The following is a 25,831-nucleotide window of genomic DNA, read 5'->3' on the forward strand; positions in this document are numbered from 1 at the left end:
CAGATGTCCCACGGGCACCTCGGTACCGAGTTCTCTGTTCGGCGGACCAAGACTCACCGCAAAAACTGACCGACCGTATTGAACCGAGCGAGGTTATGTCTACCGACGAACGATCGAATCATCGTCCTTCGTCCTATCTCTCACGGTAGTCTTTCTGGGAGAATAGCTGTTGCGAATTCGATCAGAGCAGCGACCACAGAATCTTCGAAATCCTCGTTTTCTCATGGCACGTCCATACAGCTTTACAGTCTCGCGATTACTAGTAGCAAGGAATCCATCTGTTTAACGACAAATACAAAATGCATTTCCAAGAAATGGTAGGAAAGAAAATGCGGCGAGTAGTAAAAAGAAATAGATATCACTGTGGTTAACGCCTTGCTAGGAGGTGAGGTTTCCGAGGCAGGATGCCTCGCCTAGATCCTGTCTGGAGGCCGAAGGGAGGTCCTTCGAAGCGTGAAATCACTTCCAGTCTGAATATAAAGAGCGAAAAAACGAGTGTCCGTTTGTGTTTCGGTCGTTCCGTTCCACCGCCTTCGGAACTGCCTTGAAAATCGTTAAGCGCCTACTAGCCTTCTTCCTTTCGTGCGCGGAAGCCACGGATCGCGCATCGTTCAAGGCTCACGAAAGTGATTCCTCCTTAAGCAAATCAAGTAATCACTGCTTGGCGCTCGGAATCTCGCTAACGATAAGTCATACGGAGTGTTCTCGCATTTTAAGAATACCGGATATACGTACTGTTACTATGGTATTCGACGATGCATTATTAGGTACGAATGCCTAGGAAGCCGAGAGCAGAACGAACTTACGATACATTGTAATGACTTACACTTAAAATTCCATGTCCCAGCAGTTCGACCACTGTGAGGTCCGCATTATCATGCGAAAGGCAAGACAGGCTTCGGACAGTTTTCGATCGCTCGCTCGAAAGTGCATCCACTCTCAGATAAGTGGTAGCGGAACGGCGCGGCGTGATGACTACGAGATCCAGGCGTTTTAAATTTATCGCGAAACGGCGAGACGTCCTTCCGCCAGTCCCGCTAATGTACCTCGCGAACTCTTAGCACGAGATACACGTTTTATGTCCAGCGCGCTAAAGAGATCACGGTGTACACGGACAATTTCAATTAAAAGCCACGAAATGATCGCCTTTCTGTTTTATCGAGAGAAACCAAGCCAAAAATAATCCTCCAAGCACCGAACCCTTCCGATTACCTCGCGTCTGCAACTGAATTATTTTTAACCGAAGTCTAATCCATAAACCAAACGACTTTTTCGTCCTCGATGGTACTGCAGGCCGGGTGCTTCTTCACATTTCGTGGTACTGCCTTTTTTCCGGAAATAGACTTCCTTTCTCTGAGTTAAAAGCGCATACACCGCATCAACGTAGCACGTGTACAAGGTTCTGCGTATACGTCACGTATAGCCCGTGTGTACATATGGTGGTGGTGTATCGAAGAGCAGAGGGCCACACGCTCTTTCACTTATAAATAGACATACGTAGATGGATTAAGCGTATGGAATGCAGTTCGATGCACGAGGGGTTTTAAAACGTGGAAGCGCTGCAAGCGCGTTCTGCACCTCATAAAGGAGCCAAAGCTTCAGTTACTGCGTGAAACGTTGCGCAGAACGGTTCTATCGCGAAACGCCTCCAGGATCCGAATCTTTTGTCAACATGCTGGCTGCGAGACACAGGTGAGGTCATAGCGGTACACGATATCGCGAATGCTTGTAACGCTTTGCTAACTCCCGTGCCCTAGTGAAAACTGGGACGGCGCACGATTGTGTTTAGGACGACTATCTCGCTTTGACTTTCGATTCTATCATCTTTCCCTTATTAACCACGAGTAAACACGCGTAAAGGAGAAAAATTGCGAATTTTACGTTTAACGATAAATCGACGTGAACTCGTTTCGATTGAATCTAATATCGCGGTACGCATAGGTACCCAGTTTTCACGTTCATAGATGGAACTCGAACGGTTTTTCCTAGCGATAAGACACATCCCTCCAGCGACCAGAGATCCTGTCATATTGCGGTCGTTCCTGCATCCGGTAACTCACGAGAAGAGAGTACTGGTGACTAACGTTTCATACGGGATTTAACAGTGTAACGTTACATCGTTGGTTTGGTCTTTCCTGTGCTCCTCGAGTTCACAAGACGAGTCTTGGATTTCTCTGCGTACGAAAGGAGAGGTTATTGTGCGAGGGTTTTAAATTCCGAACAGGTTGAATGCACCCACAGCAACCAGGAGACACCTTTCTCTTTACTTTAACTATCTCGGCGAGAACAGTATCCACCGGGGTGTGTCATTGTCGGTAGAATAATACGAAGAGAATCTACACATTGAAGTATAGAATTGCTTAACGGAACAGCGTAGATAATGAGTCACGTCGTTAAATTCCAAGGCGATCGATAATATAGTAATAGAAGATTTGAAATTTCATAAAGGTCGTTCAGCAACCTAGTAGGTCAGGAGACGGCAAATATATGTACACGGCCTTTTCACTTTCTTATCTTTTGTTTGGCACCGTGGTCCCATTTATGAACCCCCTAGCGGAAGAAGTAAAAGAAAATTGGATTCGACGAATGAGAAACGCAAGTTCCACTCTATCAATGAGAAACAAACGGATGATACCAAGTTGAGTGGTACGGGCAGCTAGGATAGGTAGAATAGAGTCGAATGTTTTGATTCGATTTATTGATGAAATGAAACACACGTTTGGAAATCTGTGGGCGTAGTGGTAAAAAGCTGTAAGAGGCCGTCTCGCGGCAAAGGGTGGTCGTAAAATTCATCGAGTCCACGCGACGCGTCACTTTCGAATGCTTGTATTTCTGCAATGGAAAGTCGGGGAAGAGTGTCATTTGTTAGGCGATACGTGGGCTGAGTAACGTCACTGACCTGCCGCAAATGGGCGAACGGTACGCGAACACGAAATAAATGTTAGATAGAAATCCGCAGCTGCGTCCGCGACCTACGTGAATCTATTTTCGTCCATAGAATCGACGGAAAAGCCGAAGAGGCGTCTAGATTCGCGACCAGCAGTGGGTGGTTTAACCTATTTTTAGAACCATTCATTGTCTTGAATCTACAATCGCAATTGTAAAACTTCCTGTCGAATAGGAATCGAAAGAGGAAGAGAAACTGTGTCAACTTCCGAATAATGATTCATCGATCGCCGTGTTAATCGTTAAATGTTTGTAACGGATGTGACGCAAATTCGTGTCGCGAAAGACGATTCTTGGAGTAGAGTTTTAAATCGATTAACAAGGTGATAGCGAGTCGATAAAGATCAGTAGAGTTATACCGATAGAGTGAATGTTATTACCAGGAATGGTATTTACGTATACGATTTGTAGAATGATGTTTCGTTGTTATATCGTACCTGGAATAATCGGTTAATGAACTTTTAATAATTCTTGTTTACGGAACACGCTGCGTATAACTTTCCTATGCGCGTTTTCAAGCCATTATGAAAACTCTTCCACTAACGAGCATAAGTAATTATATGTATACTTGAATTACAGGTAACTGATAATCTTGTGCCGTTCATTTACAAGCATAACTCAGTCGTTAATTGTGCTGTGGTTAATGTTATTCCATCAGCAGGTCTGATAATGGGTACATATTTTAAAGCGATTACGCTCAAGCTATCGAATCGCCTGACATAACAAAAGCGAACACGATTAGCCGCTTTGCATAGGATACGTGATCTCAATCTCATCGCTCTAATTAATCTCAACTATTTTCAATTCGCTTGAATCGCATCGACTTATCTCTTTTTGCGTATGTTTCTTGTATCTCATGCTGTCCGACATCACCGTCTCCCTGTTTCTATAAATGTCTCTTGACGACGCGACGCAGAGACAGATTGGTCACACGTGAGTCGTTGTTCGCTTTCCTACCGTAACTTTCCGCCCCTGGAAACACGTCCGTCTCTGGATGAAAACGTCCGACAGGAAACATTCCCGAGGGCGTTCCGAATTGTACGAGACCCTCCGTAACGATCCAAGTGACGTTTAAAGAGGATAAAGCACATACGTCGGAAGAACGGAATAATTTTTAAGGGTGTCGCCAAGTCGTGCAGTCTGGTCCCTAATGGGTAGGGTTCGTTCTATTTATTTTGCTTCTTTTCATAAAGGTCTCGAGATATCGAAGCACTTTCGGCTTCAGAGTCATTTAACGCGATTCTCGAACGCGTACAAAGGACAAGAAAATGAGCAAACGTGTTTTGATCGATCGTAAGGTTGTCGAGCGAGAAGGTTAGGGTATTATTCGCAGGAAGTTCGGGATCTGAACCATCCGTAGTCGAAATGGGACGGAATCGGAAAGACAGGTCCGGCTTCCTTTCTATATAGCAGCACCGCTTTCTTTTTGCACGTTTCATCGTCGAACGGAGCGTGACCGAGGTGATTCCTTTTGGCGGGAATATATTTCAAGGTCCGTGGATACATGCAGGAAGCGACAGTTGGCGAAAAAGATTTTAGCATATGTTGAAATCCGTGGCAAACAACACGTGCATCGATATTGCGAAGGAATGAATGAATATGCATTCCATTCATAAGAACGGCTTGGTATTTGTTGTATGCGACCGTTTGAGGAGGACGCGATTTACCGTGAACCGTATGCGATCTCAACGATCGTTTCGATTAAAATGCCGCGTTGCCGGAAGACTGTAAAAACTGCGTGATTCGTGAGCAAACGAGAAACAAGTGATATTTTAGCCAGAACGAGACTCGCGCGTGTTTGCGGAGAAATTACAGGTTACCGATGTTAAACTCTTTTTTATCGTCGAACCTATCTCGTGTTCGCGAATTATGTAAAACAAATTTACCGTGCTCGTACAATTATCGATAAGGGAATTAAAGTCGAACGGCTTCCAGCGCGATGTTTGATCAAGTGATTTCAAGGATGAAAAAGGTCTGCAACAATTTCGTGCGATTGAAAAGAACGGAAAAGAAAGTGCGACGTGTCTCGCCCGATGACCAACACCGTTATGACAATGACAGTCCTTTGTGCGACTATAAAACACGATTCTCCATTCAATGTCGACAACTTTCGATCGTTTCGACGATCGAACGTTCGATACGAGCGAATGGTATCAAGAAAAACTATACGATTTTCATGATGTTGATAACAAACCAAGGCAAGGGCACGATCAAACTTAAAGAGTTCTTTCGATATCGTTCGTTAACTTTCACTTTGCCATTGTTTGGCGAAATTCCAATTACGAGAGGTGAGAGATCGTTTACGTCAAAATACACTATTCACTTGGAATTAATTCGAACGGGAGTTTGGATGTTCCGTAAAAAAATGCGTTTACAGTTGTGCTTCTTTTTTGGTCTGTAACGGTTCGCTTCTCTAGCGTTAATATTAATCAGACACGCTCATCAACTGGACATGTTCATGCTGGTCACACGCGTGAAACGTTCAAACTGATTGTGAACACTGCAAACTTTAACCTGGACGCTTTCCAATAATCAATTTCCCGTACCGCTAGATCGAGAATTTTTCTGCTCCTAATCCAACCAACTATACTTTAGCGATCACCTTGACTGGATAATTATCTGTACGACTGATGCGATCCACAAACGTTAAGAATGCAAATGAACTGCACCGTATCGAACATCGGAGCGACCACAGAACGTTTCCTCGATGAAAGATTTCTTTGAGCCATCCAGTAAGAAATCATTTGTTAGTATAATTCAAGCGGAATAATTAACAACATAGCTAGCAAACATAGATAGCAACACACTCGATTCGTTCTTTGCTATTTCGCATTCGTTTAGATGAAATTAAGCGAATTCTGCGAAGTACGTGTTACATTTGCTTTTATCTTAATGGTTCTCTTTTATGGCTTTCGATTATAGCGACACGAGCCATTAATCTTATGTCTTATTCAACGGTGATTTTATTCTTATTAATGATTTTATTTTTATTATGATTACTCGTTACGGAAGTGTATCAAATACAAGTTAAACTAACAACGATTAGAACGATATGAAAGAAGAGCACGAGTCTGCATCTGGCTATCTTTTAACATCGATACATCTTTTTTTCTCGTCGATAGGGTTCGTTGAAATTCGAGAGGTGGGGTCGAGCGAAAAATTTGAAATATCAGCTGTCGCTGGGTACGCAAAATATTGATGGCACCGTTTAAAGGCGCTCCTGCTGGTCGAAGCGTTTCGAAAGGCGTGCTCGTCGCCGATGATCGACAGCTGCGTGGGTTGCTAGGGAAGAAACGAGTCGACAAACCGCGAGAACACGGTTTAAACGAGAATCATGATACGTGATATAGATACAAGTGATAGGTGAAAAGTCTTTTTACTAAATACTCTTTATAGGAACTGATCACCTGTAAGGCCTTGTAAGTCAGTCTTCTCAAGATACGTGGGAGATATTTATAAGATCGATTCTATATACCAGAACGGTGGAAAAAGTTGATATATCGCGCTTCGCGAAGATTTTGACGAAGCGTATTCAAATGTTTTTCTTTTCACGTATCTAGCTGGTTGCTACAGAGTCACGAGAAAGAACAGAAAAAAGGCAGGAGGCAAAATTATGCGCGATCTAGTTGCAGCAATTTCCTCGGAAGTTACGACGCGGAACACCGGCCCGGAACGGTATGGTAAGCGACGGTTGCTCTGGAGCCGTTAAGAGAGGTCGAATCACCGAAGGAAGTGTAAAAGGCAAAGGAAAACGAGAAAAGAAGATGTTCGACGATCGAGCTGCTAGGAGGTTGCTCTCTCAGCTGCCGCTTTTTTACAACCTTCGAAGAATTCTTCGGAGAATACGAGTATCTATATGTGAGAATTTCCTACCGTTCTACTTCCCGCCATTCTACCAACTATACTCTCACGGAAACGTTTCAGTTTTTCTCCTTGGCAACGCGAACAGCAAACCTCTTTCCTTGCTCCAAACAACTCGCCCTCGTGGTTCGTTCGATTTTATTCCAGCTCGCAAATATTGATCGATTGCTTTCGAACGATCAGTTTACCGCTTGAGAATAACAATTCGATACTCTATCCCAGTGACATCGATATAACTTCCGATCAGGCATACGATCCATCGAGAAAAACTATTCGTCGAACGATCACCACCTTTTACGTTGTCATGTTCATCGATTCCTCGAAGATAGATATTATTCGTTGGAAAATCGATAATTTTCGTCATCAGAAAGGTGCTAGAGTTTCTTTCTAATGGATGACATCGATCCGCGAATTATTTATTATTATCCGCGGGTTATTTCGTATTACTTTTGTGTATATATATTACATTTTTATGTGCAGAATATTTTGTATAACTAAACAAACTGTAGCTCTGAAATAGAAGATAGAAAAGAAAAACGTAACGCATTGTACTCTTGCGTTTATGTTTTCCTTCTCTTTCGTACGATAAGTCGTATAAAATTAAAATTAAAATACCTTTCAAAGTAACCATTTCTCGACCTGAGCGCCATAATACCTTTTTATAGAGCATAAAAAGATACATCGATTAACGTATTAAAAAAAGTTGAAAGTTCCACTTACAAAGATAATGGCGACCTTCAAATCGTGAAAAGAAAATCTTCATCAGACCATGCATCATTTGAAATTTTGTTTTAGAAAAAGTTCCAGGACTATGATTTAGTCTGTAGTTGCGTGAGTCACTTCGTATATTATAGATTATTATGTACCATCTTTTTCATCAATTGCACCATTTAGTATTATTGCGCACCATGCGGACAATCATTCAGTTAATGGGTATTAGCGCAGGCGTCTGTTGCACTACATAAGTAATAGTCTGCAAGAAGAATCTAGGCTACTCAGCTGCACCTGGGATACAAGTAACTATTCCGACTTTCCGTCAGTCGCAGTTTAAGCTTTGCACCAGCTGCATCGTCTCTGTTCCTCGCGTGCAATTCTAATCGCTCCTCTTTGTGCACTTATCGAGCTCTCAGCGTAGTCAGTTTAATGTCAGTAGTGTTCCTCAAAGTCGATGGATATGAAGTCAAAATGCAATACGGATTCGAATTCGGATACAAACCAGAATATCTCCGGAAATCGAGAAGCAACGAGCGAACGATCCAGGTTAGTTTTCAAGGTCGTATGAAATAATCCCGTTATTTGCTAATATCAGTAAAAATCGCATATTCTAACTCGACCATATGTGCAATCATATGTAAACGTATTTTCAATGAAAGGAAGAGAAAAGAAGATTGATATACATATATAACAATCGAACGGTTACCATTCAGCGATCCAGTACAACGATAGAGAGATATTATTGCACATAGATGTATGTATATTGAGTGTCACATATCGATATCCGTGCGAATGCGCACTGACAGTATTTCTCGTTGCAATGTGCGCGCGCACTAAAATACCCCCTCGTACTTTAGTACCAGTCCACACCCCCGACGAAAACGATGGAATTATCGATCGCGTTGCTATTCAACCTAAGAACTTTTCGCTAGCTGACAGTTCACCGTAGAGACGGATTTTCGAGGAAGGAAAACACGCGTCGTTTCGATTACAGGATGAGACCAGACTGAACTGTATTACGTGTTAACGTGTCTGTGACCTGTGATTTGTGATCTGTGATAAAAGAAATTCGCGCGTTAAATCTACGACAATTTTCTTTCACGGACAGTGAGTAAATGAAAATCACGGCAAGAATGAATACTAATACTTTGATTAGTGCACAAGACCTTGGAAACATTCTGCATGAATTGATATTTTCAATGTGAACTTTAACCTTTTCCTTATCAGCTGGTTTTACAGCCGGTGAACAGATCATGCACGACATCAATTTTTATTGATAAAATTTTAACAATGCAAGTGATATAATTAGCGACATTTATTTATAGAGATCCTCGTTACGAATAAATTGATTTGTAATATAAAATATCATTACCAAAAGCAACAAATTTAAAGGTCGAACAGGTGCATGCTTGTCGGCACGGATTCTCTGATTTACCGAGGGTGTTTTCGTTGCGTCACCCATTGCATGATTTATGCTACATGTTTATTCTTAGATTTATTTCATAGTAAATTTTGCGCGTTATTGATTAACGTTGAACAATCGTGAAAAAATATTGATTTGCATGCATTAAACTTGCAAGTATTCATTATTTGCAATGACCAATCCGATAATGAATAGGAATAAAATGAATGTTTCTTTGTAGCTCGACAACTTTTGCAGTTTGTGATTAACGACGTATACGAACAATTAATCTTAAAAGAAATAACTAACGCAGTAAAGTCAAATTGAATTGACTGTAATTTGTTACACGCGTTTGTTTCTCTTTTTGTGTGTATAATTTTACAAAAAAAAAACCAATTGCCTTGATACAATGTTGCATCCATTGCTCGTATTCAACTTTCATTCTGGGATACCAAATTCAACTAGATGTCTAACATTAGTGGTTGTCTGTCTCGTAAGTATTTCAAGTTGATTGGGAAGCAAGAGGTTCATTAGATATTAGCGAAAGTTCCGATATAAAACCAGTTTATGATCGAGCATAGAAACAAAACGTTAAGATAGTAATGCCTGGTTTCACGCGATAGCAATGTAGAGGATTAACGTTGATAACAACTATTCGTACGGTTTTTGTAGAGAAGACTCGAAGACTCGTAGAAAGACTCGAAAGAAAGAGTCGTTTTTAGAAAAGAAGTTACATTAGCAATGTTCGCCTGAGAAACTGTAATTCATCAAAGATTTGATGTTATACGTAAAAATTTATCTCGTTTATAAGTTGAATAACGTCTATTATCCCGTATGCAATCTTACGTTCGTACAGGAAGTGATATGCATTCCAATACATCCGTTCAACGGCACATTGACCGAGAGTGCTATAGATTTCTCTTCTGTTCTTTCTTTCTCGTTTGCCAACACACGTGCGCAGGCTTGCATACTCTGCAACGCGGCAAGTCACGATACAATCACATTGTTTACACACTACAAAGAACTATTATCTATGCTAAATCGTGCGTAGCATTAGTAACTAAAGTTGTCATATACTCTTGAGAATTCCCTTATCCCTGTTTATGCATAGCATGTCACTTTCGTTTCTCTGCATAACATTTTAGTCTTCTATCATATATTTGTCATAGCTTTCTTTAATTTATTACAAGTAGCTTGACTCGAACGAATCGTTTCTCTTTCTCCGATTCTTTCTTTTTAACGTAAACTTAATCTGAATGTGTGAAGGGCTCGACTCATGATGCAATATCCAAACATCGATATACAAGAGGGAAGAAGACTCCGTAGCGTACGAAGAAGACTTTTTCAAGACGAAGACGATGATAACGAAACGGAATCGGTACGAAATTCTGGTGTCGAGGACAACTGTTTTTTTGAAGAGACACGAAAAAATCGAGAAAACGTGCGTAATAAATCAGACATAATTCATCTTGATCGGGAGTGATTCATTGATTGAATTTTCTTTGGATTGTATTTTCTTTTTGAAAACAGGCTAAGGAAAGATGGAATTTCGACTTCGAGAAAGAAGAACCTCTACCTGGTCGTTATGTATGGGTGAAACTTGACCAGCACGGAAATGAAATCTGTAATCCGTCGGAGACAAAAAATCGAATAGAAAATTTACAAACGATGCAAGAAGAAGACGTGCAAGACGATGACATTACGATGCAGGACCACGTGGAAGGCAAAGATGACGAAAAATTGACTGATAGTACGTGAACGTACGTAATTACAAAATACTTTGCTCATGCTGACTTTTTTGCTGATGCAAAAAGTTCCTTTTTGTCAATGGAACCAGAAAACAAGTTTTGTACTATGAAGTTGACTAAATTGGAATAAGTAAAGTTCGGACAGAAATTGCGAAGTTATTGATCGCAAAAAACACTGATTCGACTTCTAGTCAGAATAGACACGCTTTAGTGTCTGAGGAGCTAGTAAACCAAAGTTAATCTTTTTATTTAAATTATTAAAAATTCTCACTCGTAATGATAATTCGACAACCGAATGTTCGAGATCATTTGTCGTGATATTTGTTATTGTATTATTTATCTTGATTTTATTCCATTTTACGTGATTATTTAATATTGTTATATATGTGATTAGTAAACGAATGATATTATAATGTGAATAAATTATACAGATGACCTTGTACTTTTTATAGGTAGATGAAATAATATATTATATTTATCTATAACTTTATAATCCTGTGTGTGATTTCCAAATGCTTTTCATTTCTCCTACGTTTTAATAAAACAAAGCAACTGCGACACGAGATTCATACAGACGGATGGTTGGAAGCACATGGTGTATGACTTATGTGTGACCTGAATCTTAGGCACGAGAATAAGATGACACATCTGCTGTATGTATCTACCGAAGAAATGATACCAGCGAATGAAGTATCCCTCTGCTATAGAATGACGTCGTTAAAGTGTAACGATTATTAATGCCGGCGCTAGTTACACTTGATTCCACGAGTATCACGATTCCTTAAACTTAATCTCAAGTTCTCGTGAGAAGGCAGCGTGTGCACCTGGCATCGTTTCTTAAGAATCGTTCTTTTTTTTTCACTCTACTCGCGCTATGGAAGCTGGCCACGATGATGGCGGTGTACCCATTGCCAGAAATTGCACTTCCGTTCCGCGAATTCCCACGGAAGTGGGTACAATCGCGAGTACGACAAAAGATATTTGCGTATAACGTGCACCATCTTCATTGTTCGCCCCCTCAACCATTCAATACTTCTATGTTGAACAACTATATGTGTATGTACTAACGGCTATCGCTAATGAAGTATCAATGAGTGATCCTTACAAAGAACTTTCTATTGGACAAAATGAACAGTCATTCTATTAAAAAAAAATTTCGTTTACTCTCGTCCACATCCTCAGTTTCAATCCACCACCTTGATCTCGAATCGGATGATTTATCACGGCTACATTTTCACTCTATGGCGGCGTGCACGCGACGAGATAACATACATATACCAACGATAAACTTGGATTTGATAGCGAAATACTTTTACTGATGGAACAGGTGACTCTTTTAGTAGTAAACACAGTGATACAGACGCAGCCACGCGTCTTCCGGTCGTCTATTCAGGATGTATAACACAAAGCTTCCTTGAGAAGTAATCTAGAATAGATCTAAGCTCATCGTTGGAGAGATGGACGTAGAAGACGTTATAAGAGGAAACGGTACATATTTATTTTCCATCCTTCGTTTACGACAAACCATGAGAAAACACCTGTGCAACGGAATACCTTGCTAAACGGGTACCCCACCTAACCGCAGATGAAAGAGAGACGGTAGTCTTTGCGAAACGCAAAAAGGATTGTTTTACGCGACTCATTCGCTCGTTCTCCCCTCATTGAGATGCATCCGGTGCCACCCTCACCACTTCCTGGATGTTGCGTGGGATTTTCATTTTCAACAACAAGCTTTGCAGTCCTCTCATGAGAATCTGCTTCGCTCTGAATACATCTCTAATATTTTTTTATGTTTTTCATCTTTGTTCATTTTCGATAAAGTAGTTATCCGTAATATACAATATAAAGAATATATCTTAAGGACAAAAAAATAATTGGATAGTAACGATAAGATATTACAGATATCTGTTACAGGTATTCAAGATGTGAAAAAATATTCTTAAAATGAGGAAAGAGATATTTTTCTTTGAGTCCCTTTAAACGTTTATAAAGAAGACGTGATAGATATAACATAAAGATAATATGTACGAAGTTATTCTTTGAATTTTATTAGGTTCGAACATTTAAAACTTCCCGCGAATGTACAGTAGCGCCAGTTGGTCAGCCATATTCTACCAGACGGATATACACTAACACTAGTCAACGTTACTTGGTACACGGGTTCCCTGATTGGTTGCGGCGATCGTCTATGTACGGTTCGTTCAACGCGAGTTGCTTAGTACGCGACAGAAAACTATTTCCCCATTGCCTTCCATACGAGACACGATTCAGGCCACGAGAACAACAACGAGGTAAATTGACAATTATCATTGAAAAGTGTCGATTCACCTCGTTTATTTCGTATCTTCTCTTAGTAGCGCCGCAATAAACATCTGTTGCTTAAGAATCATCAACTGTCACATATATAAAGCTTAACGAGTAAATACGAATTCACTTTTTACATTTACATAATGTTAATGAATCAATACTTATGTTCATTCCTGTATAAAGATATAAATATTTACATCGATCATTGAAATATTTAAAAGCATAGTTGTTATTTAAATGCAAACAATTCGCTGAATCAATAAATTCAAATATGTAAGAAGTCAGACTTACAATTAGTAGATACGAATACCGCTTACCAAACTCATCTTTGCTTTGTCGAGAACATTAATACCGGACGAAATTTTATTTTTACATCTTGTAAAACATATTCTGGTTCTCACCATAGTGCCTAGAGACAGTAGCCTTATATCAGTTGAAATAAAATGACGATGATAATCTGAAGAGTATGCAAATAAATTCACCGTGTGTAACGTACTGCCATGCAAACATGGAAATCCGCCGAATAAACGTACGCACGAGTGTCCGTGATAAGATTACAGCCGTTGTTTTGAAAGCTGGACTTGTTTATTTTTCGTTTCTTTGTCAACATACAATGCGCTTCATTTTTTTCTTCCAATCACTTGTACATTTCTCATACGCACGTATATCATAAATTTATCAAACATATATCGAAAAACTTTATCTTGAAGTTGATTAAACACGGCAACTATTCTTTGCAAGAAGTCATTATACCCGAAATTCAAAGATTGCTTTTTATAATTCCAAATTTTTAAGTTATCGTATTTTACTTTGAATCAAACACAGATTCGATCGTGCATTGAACGCAGTCGCGCGTGATGAAAATGGGAGTGGTAAAGGAGACAACAGTGACCTATTACTTATCCCAACCTTCTCGGTAGTACAGTCCCCCTGAATGCAGAAAAGTAAAGTTGGGTGGTATTTACCATGGAGGTTGGCATACTGGGACGCATCCGATGGTTACAATCAGCATTCTACTCGTTTATGTTGCCGTGGAAGGGGCCGATAACTGTACAGCCTTCTCGTACGTATTTTCAAAGGCTTGAAATTGTGCGCTCAGGTTGAAGGAACTATATTCTGCAAATGGCGGTTATTTCGTTTCTCCCTGACGCGCGGGGAGGAAAAAGGGGTGACACCGAATGAACCGAAGGTAGCCGAAAACAGCCGATGTATTTAGAGGCTTGGTTACTTGCATTGAGAGGCGCATGCTTCAGTCGCTAGAGAGCGCTTTACACGTGTGGAACGTGTCTTCGCGTAACTCCGTGCATTACAGAACACGCACGTACCTCACCAGCGTCAACATAACTGCGCAATCGTATACGACCTTCCGCCGAACTTGGAACCACGCGCGTGCCTTGACAGTCGTGTATTTGGCGGGAAGCGCGGTACTGTTTTCATTTAGAGTTTATGCAGTATCAGAGTCGATTCAGTGGCTCCCCACCGTGTCAGCGAACAGCATATTGGTGCTTTCGGGCCGTGTGCAATAACGTTTTACGCTAAATATTCTTTTGCCGAGCGAGAAATATTGTGTAATATATTTATGTGCTTCACATTATACAGACGTGATAATTGTGAACTCAGACGGCCGATGCACGATCAGTTTTTAATTTCAACAGTAACGTGGTAATAACCTTCGCGGGAATACGTCGAAACACGTTCGCCGTCTCTTGGATGCTCACGCGCAAGTGCGAGCAACGTTGCCGGTTTGTTCTTCCCGCGGGCTATAGCGACAGATCTGTGAGAAGAGAAGAAAAAAACTTGGAAACGTGTTCGATTGCTGACATCTATTTCGTTTGTTTCGACTGTGGAGTTGTATACCCATCTCTGATGAAATATGAGATAGTTGTTACTGTTTTCCTGTCTTGCCTCTCGCTCTTTTATCGTGATACGCAATACTGTGTTTACCGTGTTGCCAAACTTTCTAGTTTCGTCGTACATCCTTCGCCTTGTCGATGATACACTCAGTTTTTAAATCTAACTTCGAATTCGCGGATGTGCCCCGTGAAAAAATCAACGTCAGAAAGTGTTGGGTGCACCCACGAACCACTCAACGATCAGCGTAGTCGCGAGGCGACGCTGAGCACGGCCATTATTCGAAATTCGGTGTGTCGCGCCACGACAACGTTGCCACATCTTCGTGAGCCGCGAGTATTTCAACGTACTGTGAACAATTCCTGGAAGAAGAATCATCTCCGTAAATGGGACGTATGTATGTAACGTGTAAAAATCAATGCAAAAAAGGTCGACTTCTAAAACAGCGCCGCGCGTCTATTGAAATCGATCGTGTTGTGTAGATTCAGTAGTGGCGAATCGCGAATCGAAAACAGTGACGCTGAAAGAGAGAAGGACGGAAGGAGACAGGGAGTGAGAAAAGTAGTGACTGCGTGAAGAGAAACGGAAGCTGTTTATTCGTGAAAACGCTTGGTTATTGGTAACTCCGAGGGAGAACGGCAACGTTGCCGGCGTGAAAGACTAACGAAATATGAGCGCTCGAGTGTTGAATCCGGTGATGATGACGGAAATGAGCAGGAATTTGGGTGGAGGACGAACGGTGCCGAACAGAGCAGCCCTTGCCCGTGTTCGAAGGGATTTATTCGGACCCGTGGATCATGCCGCAGCTCGTGCATTGGCGGAAAGGGAGCTTCGCGCTCAATCCATACTCGATGCCGAAAGATGGGGCTTTGACTTTCACTTGGAGATTCCAAAAGCTAATTCGAGGTACGAGTGGGAGCTAGTTACACCACAGGATGTGGTGCCTGAACCCTATGCCCTACGAGGTATGCCCTACTTAAGGAAACACGCACCTAGTACGCCTCGGAAACTACGAGATTCCTCGCCCACCACAAGATTCCTCCGTAAAGATTCTTCGTCTCCGGTAACTCCAATTTTATCGAAATCGGAGAGAACGCCACCACAGGAGCCAAGGGTACCACAGATCGGCGAAATCACCACCAACGATTTGTTCGACTTCGATTCGGACAAGAAAATATACATCGCTGAACCCACTACCCCTGTTTTATCAACCTCCACAACGAGAAAACAATCCTCCATAACCGGTAAGTGATAACATACATTTTTTTAATCTCATCACTTGTATTGTGTACGATGTGGAGTAGGATGGCAACGTGCAGAAGCACGTGCGCTGTGCGCTTACCACTCTTACGATACCATTAGAGATAGAGCGTCATGCCGGTGACTATGTTCTGTATTATAAGAACTCTTTCGCTTATTTTTTAATGCAACCCTATTGGGGAAGATTAACTCTTTCTTTCGCGAATGAATAGCATGTTTTGGAGTTGAATAGTTACTTGCAATGATATCGATAACTCTTAATTATTTGCATACATAGGCTAGAAGTCTAAGATAAATTAAACGTTGCATTGTCATGCAAAATACTAATTTTTCACTTTTTACTTCATTCTTTTTTGTTCTTTTTGCTTCTTTAAATTTTTATGTCATAAATTACATACTCAACACGAGCGAACAAGAAGTGAAATACTTTTAAGATTATCGTTGCACTCGTTAAAAAACAGTGTTCTCCGCACCGTTTTACCACGCGCCAATCTGTTCGCGAGAAGTTACGTAATTACATACTCGGGGACACGAGGTTTCCTGAATTATTCTGTTTAATCGACGCATGTTATCGAAGTTAATTTGCTGGCATTATTTATGCGGGAAGTAGTTTATCCTAGGTCAATCTAATTCGTCGGCCGAAAGGTCATCGTAATTTACGTAATTACGAAAACACTTGATCTAGGAAATGAATTGTATCCAGTCACTGATCGAACGAGTACGCGCTTTTTTCTTTCAAAGTAATTGTTCCTAATGATTCTCTTCGATCGTTGCAAAAGATACTGCATCGTGTCAGTTTATGGTCAATCGATGATGAAGTTCAACGTGATTGCTTATTTAACTAGTGAACAGTGAAATTATACCTACGGATTGAAAGATAGATAAAAGAATTGGACTTTCATAGTTATTGATAAGATCGACGGAATAAAATTCACATTTTTTTCTCTCGGATAGTTATCGCTTGATAATTCGTCGTACGCGCACGTAAACAAGGATGACATAACGATAAATATTATTCGTAATTTCTCCACCGATCGTCTAGACAACGAGACACAAGTGATGCCATCTGGTTACTCGGGACATCGTCTGTTTTCTTCATTGAGAAAAAAAAATTAAATGGACGCTGCGCCGTCTGGTTCGACATCTCCCGTCGCACATGATTTTCCGCGTTGCGTTTGTATGTTGCATACGGCCATCTTGTTTGGACCCGTACCTCACGGTCTAGTTCCCCTTTTTTCGCCTATTTATTATTCAGGCGTGCACACCACCCACGCGACGCGACTATTTCTGGACGTGACTCGTCATATGTCCCGCACGCATGCATCTACACGCGTGTAAACACATTTTGCGCCGCAGCATCGCACGCACTTTTGTTTATACCCCAAGAGTTCCTTTCGCGAATTTTGGAATTGCCCATCTTATAGTATTATCCCAAAAAACATTATCTCGAGACATAGTGAAATCGATGGAATCTTCGTGAAATTGTTTCCATATTTTGTTTGTGACGATTCTTCTTTTTTCCTCTTATTTTTCTTTCCTTTTTTCTTTCTTTTTTTTCAAAGTCCAAAGTATAATCTCATGTACTCGAGACAGACAAATAGTAATTGCAGCAGTGAGTTGCGTGTAATTGGATTTACCTGTATCGCGTTGATTCGAAGACTAGACTGAATATGGTCGCGTGCTGCGCGTGACCGTTATTAGTTGACGATAATATCGTACGATACGCTCGCCATTCGATTAACCGGATCGATACACCGGACGCGTTTTGATCTCTCGATAGGATCCTTTTTGCGATGAGCGAACTCCCTGTCTGTTTTTCAAATATACGAGAGAGACGGAGCGTGTGTTTTCGTAACGTACGCGAGTTCGTTCTGGGATCGTGAGTACGATGGGGGCGCAAAAATGATTTTCCTAACGTACATTATTAATGAGCCGCACGCGGTCAGCTGTGCAGTCCATATGGGGTTGATAGAAACGCGCACCCCCGTTCCATTCTCTTCCGCACACCCCTCCGTCATCAGCTTTTGTTCGCACGCGCGTTCCGTTCTGCGAGCGATACCTCCTGCGTGTTACGCGCATGGGGGTATCAGCTGTGCTCACAATCGTGCATCTCTGACAAACAACCCTCTGGATGGTACTACGCTACGAGGGTCGAACGGTATTTAAAATCAGGATTAGCCAGCACAACGATTGCAACCCGCATGTGCGGAGTGCAGTTCGAGCTATTTAAATTGCACGCAACGATTTTGTTCGTAGATATCGAACGAAGCTACTTTCGCAACGTTTAATAACACATATAATGTACGTAAAATAAATTTGAGATTTTTAGATGTATGTAGAAAAAAGGAGAGAGGAATCTTGAATAAGAAAATATCGAAGTTCCAGGAATATTTAAGGCATAAGAATGTTTCATAATAATAACGTGTAACGTGTCACATTCGAAGTTATTAATTTTTATGTGCTCGATTCATAACGTAACGTTTGGAAGGGGGGTAGGTAGACTGCATCACAGATGTCCCTGAAATGTCGTTAATTTGTGTCGCGTGGCAATGTGTTTGGATTTAGATGCAGAGGGTTAGTCAGGGAAATCGAACAGATGTATCAAATTTTCCCGTGGAAATTCGCCAAATGTTGGTTGGAGAAAGGGCAGGCAGAGGTTTTGTGTTTGGTACGTGCTGAAAGCAATGTGATATGACTCACGATTACGAGTATCAACCTAGCGCAGACTGTGTTTTTCTGCAAGCTTCCTATATCATGACTCACGAGAAGTTCGCAAACAAAGCGTATATGAAAGAAATGAAATTGCATGTATCTTATTCGAAATTCTTTGCTCGCTTTTATCTCTCTTTGTCTCGCTGTGTTGAGCCGTATCGACATGCTTTAACGCTTTAACGAATATTACGAAGATTTGTTCGTATCTTATCAGTCGCCGATATAATTAATAAGCATGTGAGCCGGTACTGTATTCGTAAGGTTATCGGGAATGCGATTTGACGTACGTGCATTGGTCTAGCTAGATCGCGCACGAGATCAAATTTTATATTGCATGCGATTATAAGCATTCCGATTTAAATGCTTTTTGGTTAATTCCTTTCTTTCTCTGCTGTACACATCGATTCAGAACTACGTGTGTGTGTATGTGTTTGTGTGTACACTTGTTATTGTTTTCATCATTGATCACATATCAGGAACACCTGTTATCGGTATCGTTGATGTACAATATTAATGGAACTGAAAATAAATCGTTTAATACATGTGGTGTACGTATGTATACATGTTTGGTTTGTTGTGTGTTTCCAGACTTCATGAAGAGTCGTAAACGTAGCCTAAACGGTAGCGCGAAGAGCATGATAGAGCCGCCGGAGAAGATCGCTCGCAACGCGGGTCAGATACGCAGCTAAAAGCCTTCCAGCTTCCTCCTTCAGCCTCGCTGTCTTCTTCCATCTCCTTGGAGCGCGAGTGGGACCGGAAACACGAAGCATCACTGCCAGGAGGAACGAGAAAGGCAGAAGCTCTGGCAGGAGGCGCGAGGTCCGTTGGCTGTGCCATTCACGTAGATTTATCCGCCATGAATATAGGCGAAAACGGTGGGAGAAAAAGAAATGGAGTAGTGCCGTTTGTTTCATTGCGTATACTTTCGTAGACATGCCACGGAAATTTACAAAATAGTAGCAACAACGACATTAATTAGAAGTACGAATACAAGAAGGACAATATTCCATGGTTGTTGCTATCTCCTTTTTTTCCTTTTTTCTTCTTTTTTTATATCTCATTCGTGTCGTTTTGTTCTTTTGCATTAGGCTACACAGATTAGAATATATACAACGATAGAAAGAAAGAAAGAGAGAGAGAGAGAGAGAGAGAGAGAGAGAGAGAGAAAGAGAGAAAAAGTGTGTGTGAGTACGTTAATTTTTCATGAATTTAATTAATGTAATATATTGTCCGTTTGATTCTGATATGAAGCGAGAGTAAGTTAGTGACGAGGTCGTCGCATACATAGGTACATTTTGATGTAAGTGTAAGCAGACAAAAAATATATAAATACCTTGATATATGTACATGTTAAAAATAGGTATTAAGTAAAAGTGAATTGCGTTTCTATTAAAATTCACGCAAGAAAGACTACTTGAGCCTGATCTACGAATTTTTGGAAATCGGAGACTGTTTCGATCTACATTCTGTGAGTTTTCATCGACTGTTTCACTCAATGAGGACCCACAGATGTTTGAACATACATATCTACGTATAAATAATAACGAAGCTGAATCTATCGGACGAATTTCGCGACAGTTTTGACTGTGTCCTTGAAACGGTCGCGAAATCATACGACATTAGATTTTTTTTTTACGTATAACGTACAAAAATATAAGAGATAAAATTTCGATCATGATTTTTACACATTTGAGAATACAAAAGGAACGCAATCATATTTTTGTAGCCGAAAAGAGACCAATCTCGAGGACAATTAACGGGGAGAAAGATATGATTTAGATTGTAGTTGGTTACCCATGTTTAAGCATTGATCTCCTGTACAATTTTAAGAAAGTACAGCCGATGCCAAATCATCCCCGCGACTTTTTTCTTACCTTATACCTTCGAAGAAGGAATCCTTATCACATTTGGCTTCCCCATTCTCATTTTTCCTATTCACTTCATCACCATGAATCCCGTTAAGTGTTAGAGTATATTTAAAAATCTAAAGCTTCGTGAAGATTGTAATCTTTTTAAATATATTTTCTATAAATGAGAAAGAAACCATTGATCAAATTGTGTTACTTACGTATTTCATGGACAATAACAATCAAATTTATAGCTGTTCCATAAATATAAGACCGCAATCTTCGTTTGGCTTTTTAAATGAATTCTTTACTTTACTATCTTTGTTCATCTTTTTGTACAAATCATCACGAAGAATTTACTCGCATTTTTAATGTTTTACGATCAGACTTTAGGTATTGGTGGTGTAGCGTGATCAAAGCCGTTGAAAGCTCTCCGTAGCCTATATAGAAATCGTACAGCATTTTTTGTTTCTTCGAGGTGGTAGTAGTAGTCTGAAATTTTGCGCAGCTTACACCTAAGAGAATGCGTAGGTTTATTTGGAAATATTTCACGAGTACAAATATAAATCGTAGCTTCTGGAGGTCTTTAAACGGTTCTTGAAATTATGCAAGGATGTAACTTGTATTCGAATCGTTTTTTTACCGTGTTAACGAAAGTACGAGGTGTTTGACGTACATACTGTTTACAGATTTTGGAACAAACCAAAACTTTCCTTCGTTACTTTCTTCATCGTGGATGAATTTACACAAAACATAATATTAATGTAAATGTAATTGTATATCTTAAATGGTACATTGATTTTATAATGGTAGCTGTTTATTACAAGTTCTTTTTTTTTCTTTTTGTTTATGATAATTTTGTTAACGCCATCCTGTGAAGTATGCCCCTTGAATCGTATCCTCCTATTCCCGGTGCACACTTTTTCCGTTCACTCTTTTCCCACTTTGAGATTATAATTCAAAAATACGACTGGTGGTTACAAGCTATTTTTTTCGTAGTTCACTCGCGAAGTGCGCTATGAGTGGTAGAACTGATTCGTTGTGGAATTCTAATGGTCGTTTTTCATACCGGTTACTGTGTATTCGATGTTTCAATAGCGCTTTCATGGCTACGATACTCGTACTATGAGAGCATCGCGATAAGAAATCAAATTGAAGTAACAGTTTTGTACGGAGCACGTTTAAATTTTATTCCTCCTCGACAAAACTTCCAATTCGTTGACTACTCATACGGATAAGCAGGTGAAATTATGACGAATTATCGAAACAAAACGATGTTCGACGGCAGACTGTGCATAATGGACAAATTTGATCTTAGCTTTTCTTTTCTTTTTTTTTTCCTACCTAGCGTGAAAAAGACGCGTCGAACGACTATAGAATCTCGTTAGATCTAAAAGGACCTCGACATAAGGAAGAAGGTAGTCTGCCGTCGGGAAAGAAACGAAAAAAAATAGTAAAAGAGAATAATCTTATGCCTATGTAACCCTGTGATGTATTAGTATGATCTCAGTAAACATAACTTAGCGTGTACTTCTTATTTGTAATAAGCATAGATGTATATGTGCGTTTCAAACGTGACGTAAAAATCCCAATAGAAAGAGTATGAAAGGTTGCATATGCTTGAGCACGTGTGCACGATGTTTGTTTGTGTGGGTGAATGTCAAAATAAAAAGGGTGAGCAGAAATACCCAGTGCCTCATATCCAGTTGGTATTCGCGTAAGAATTCTATCTGTAACGACAACATATTATATAAACCATAATCGTAAGAGAGTCTAAAAAACTAACCTTCATAAGTGAATGCCTATGTTTATTAAAAAAAGATTTATCTAAAAATGCTTGGTATCTTTTCTTTACACGCCTGGCATCCAAACCTGTGTTACATGTATGTCATTTGTAAATTGTTGGGTTAAATTGTATTTTATCTGACTCTGTCTTACACGTGATGGTAGAAGGAAAATCGAAGTTCAGTTTTCGCTATAATAATGCCTTGTCTCTGTCTCACCCACACCAAACAAACACCTTTTCATACCCTTCATAGTAATTAGTTTGACTCCTTGGCATCCTTTTTCACATGTATCATTTCCTTGTTACAGCAGAATACGCTTCCTAGAATCTCCTGAATCCACAATCAGAATCTTCTATACAATCTCCCTACGCTGAATCAGGAGCATTGAAAATTTATTCGTAGTGAAAAAATTGAGACAGGTGCAGGTGCAATGGCGGAAGTTGTATGCAGCAGAATAGTCGAAGCTGACTGAGAAACAGGTGCTGCTGGACCTGCATGTATTTGGCTTTGGTAAGTGACAATTTGATTTTATTTATTATTTTTTTTTTTTTCGTTTTAAAGCGAAATATTTTGAGGGACGAATAGAATGTATTAATTAAAAACATATAATAATTTGTTCTTAAATACTACAAAACGTATAAATCTTGATCGAAAGAAAGTTGATTTACATCGAATTAAAAAAGAAAAATAATTTGCCATATTAATTTTAAATTGATGGTTATGAACACGAAATACAAACTACGATCGCCTCGTATGGTCAAATTTGCAAGTAAATTAACATCGAACGGAGGATGTTGATATAAAGTTGGCTCATTTTAAATACAAAATGCATACACGATATGTATTTTCATAATTGTTCGATTGTTATACGAATCTATGGTTGTTGACGCGATTTCATAATTACGTTTCTCGTTATATATTAGATGAAAATAATGCATCGAACGCTGGCCGGAGCAACGCGTTTAATTTCAATTTGAGTTATTGGATCGTCGCGCGAATACAAAATCGAGGTCAGAGGATTATGCAAGAATTTCTTTAGTGAATCACACTTTTTCCTTGAGTAGATACAAGCAATCAATGAAACATTGAAAATTTCAATAATAGATCCAAATCGTATGTCTTCAATTTCTGTAAACAACGTGGAAAGACAAATTTTTTAAAAATATTTTGTACTGTTTTTTTTATACATGTAAAGAACTATATGGTTATTTTGGACTAAAACGACTATTCTTTAAAATACAGTGCGCGTATTTTTCTGCAATCTGCTCTTTTGAATGTTTATCTGTGTATATACTCGTCTCGTGCCTTGAGAAGACGCATAAAAATATGTCCTGTCTTTTATCACACATCTTTTTATATATCATACTGAACAAGTTTTTTTCACACTAGTTAAACATGATATGTTATTTATTTTCTACATTTCCAATTTGATTTAAATACTAAACATCGATACGAAAGCTTTTTCTATATGAACATACTACATATGTAGTTTTAAGTATAATGGAATGATTGTTAAATATACAACGAATAGGAAATTCAATTCGATACGAACCGGTTATTTGTTGAAATTTTAAAAATTGTTTTATAGAAACGAAGAAGTTTTGTTTGTCAGGTTCCTTTTTCCGTAACTCATGTCCTCGTTGTGCCTCGGCGTATAAACACGCACGTTCACTATAGTTATGCTTCTATGCAATCTCTGTTGCTAGGCGCACCTCGGCCCACCAACAGTATTTTTAGACGATACGCTCACATTTCGACGTTCATTCTTGAATGAGAGTGCCCTGTTCGTAGACCCGTCCACTACTGTCTAAAGAATTCCCCAAATTCCAATATGGGTTTCTGTAAAAAAAAGTAGCACGAACACGTGTTATTAGAATAATAATTAATTGGTACAATATTTTCTACAGAACATACATAGTAGAATACATTGGTGTTTATACGTTTTTTAAACGTTCCTGTTACTTTTTGATATTATAACGTTGCTTGCGTTGCATACATTATCATTTGCATATCATTTGATGCAAGAATTGTAAAAAAAGTAGCACATTATAAAATTGTGACAAAATATTTTAGATATACATACGTATATTAATACTTATGTTTATTTTGTGTTAATATATAGACAGTCATTATACCTATATGTAACTAAAAAGATAGTTAACTGCATGAAAATTATTGATCGTTTAATTTTTACACAATTACGTTTCGTACTTAAGGAGGTCTTGGGGATGAAAGCCGGAAGTGACCTCGATTTTGTTATCGACTCACTACCGTGAGAATTTATGTACGCAATGGCAGACAACGTTCCTGCAAATAGTGATAACTTTGTCTTTATCACATACTCGACAAAAGACAATTTGAATATTTTTAATTATCTTTGTACATAATAAACATAAATATTTTATTAATTGTTACTCTTAGAATAATAACATAAATGTAATTTTGTCGAGTAACAATTGAATAATTTGAGAATGGTAACAAAGGTATGAGCATCATGCGTTTTAAAATTTAAAGTATATTGTAATAAATAGAAATATTCTTTTGGAATTTTGCGACAGTAGCGACAGATAGTGGTCGAAGTAGGAACTGAAAATGTCGGTAACTAGGCCTATTGACAGAGATATCGATTCACAACAAATACTGATACAAATTTACATAAAATTATCCAAACTGGCGTTGATTTCTTCTTGACCGAAGATTCAAAGTGGTGCATTTAAATATTATTTTAGATATAAGAGAAAATCGTATAAGTTATACCGATATAATGTAGATCTACATCGATTTTTATAGTTACTACTCTCTGAAGATATGTATATGGACATTTTGGAACTCAAATTTTTTAATCCTCTAGACTTTGCAGTATCAATTAAATTCGTGTTAATTTCCAAACAAGTATATAACGTATCATGAACATAAGTGAGACTTATATTGCAGAAAAATATGTTGTAAGATTAATATAAACTAAGATGGTCGTAATCGTTACACGAATACGGAAAAATATTACGCCTTTTTACGAAAGAGGCGTCTAGATTCGATCGTGAAGCTCCAGCTGCCTCACAAACCGGAAGCCGACAACGCTGTGCCATCCTGATACCATTTGCCTCCGATTAGAAACGATAGTCCACTTCCTTGTTAGAGAATTTTAGAAGCGCGTTCAAAAACGGGAAACGATATCAAAGTTCTTCTATGAAACTATATGTAGATTGCTTCAACGTCAACGAGGTTCCGTCGTATCTTAACGAACGTTACCGTTGACTTTGCTTCTCGTGATGACCCGTATTCCCCTTTCACGAGCTCGCATTACTACTCATTTTGAAAGCAATCTTGAAAATTCTATGATTTAGCAGAGAAGAAAAAAAAATAGAACGCAGTATTAGGAGCGGTGGCCGTTACTCG

The 25,831-nt window shown here is 39.4% G+C and overlaps 3 protein-coding genes across 5 annotated transcripts in view; all 3 read left to right on the forward strand.

Moving 5' to 3' along the window:
* The first annotated feature begins 1,597 nt into the window (after positions 1-1,597).
* On the forward strand, positions 1,598-11,164 carry LOC100643680 (cyclin-dependent kinase inhibitor 2). Of its 3 annotated transcripts, none has more exons than XM_003393928.4 (3): positions 1,598-1,692; positions 10,190-10,364; positions 10,454-11,164. In XM_003393928.4, the coding sequence occupies exons 1-3, from the start codon at positions 1,673-1,675 to the stop codon at positions 10,679-10,681; spliced, it is 423 nt and encodes a 140-aa protein (XP_003393976.1). In that variant the 5' UTR covers positions 1,598-1,672; the 3' UTR covers positions 10,682-11,164. The 3 variants fall into 3 exon arrangements, 2 of the variants coding, with proteins under 2 accessions (XP_003393976.1, XP_003393975.1); XR_007226380.1 differs by lacking the exon at positions 10,454-11,164 and adding an exon at positions 6,573-8,628 and having other exon boundaries at positions 1,678-1,692; positions 10,190-10,340; XM_003393927.4 differs by lacking the exon at positions 1,598-1,692 and adding an exon at positions 7,783-8,067.
* A 3,079-nt stretch (positions 11,165-14,243) lies between these two features.
* Positions 14,244-22,482, forward strand: LOC100644594 (cyclin-dependent kinase inhibitor 1). Its single transcript, XM_012318689.3, has 2 exons — positions 14,244-16,073; positions 19,390-22,482. The coding sequence occupies exons 1-2, from the start codon at positions 15,500-15,502 to the stop codon at positions 19,488-19,490; spliced, it is 675 nt and encodes a 224-aa protein (XP_012174079.1). The 5' UTR covers positions 14,244-15,499; the 3' UTR covers positions 19,491-22,482.
* A 237-nt stretch (positions 22,483-22,719) lies between these two features.
* The window catches only part of LOC100642718, a 28,108-nt gene continuing 24,996 nt past the window's right edge, over positions 22,720-25,831 (forward strand). Inside the window, exon 1 of the mRNA XM_048412065.1 lies at positions 22,720-22,945. The gene's annotated coding sequence lies outside the window, so the exon portion shown is untranslated. The remainder of the gene's footprint in view (positions 22,946-25,831) is intronic.

The sequence above is a fragment of the Bombus terrestris genome, chromosome 2 (assembly GCF_910591885.1).
Source record: "Bombus terrestris chromosome 2, iyBomTerr1.2, whole genome shotgun sequence".
Taxonomy (NCBI): Eukaryota; Metazoa; Arthropoda; class Insecta; order Hymenoptera; family Apidae; genus Bombus; species Bombus terrestris.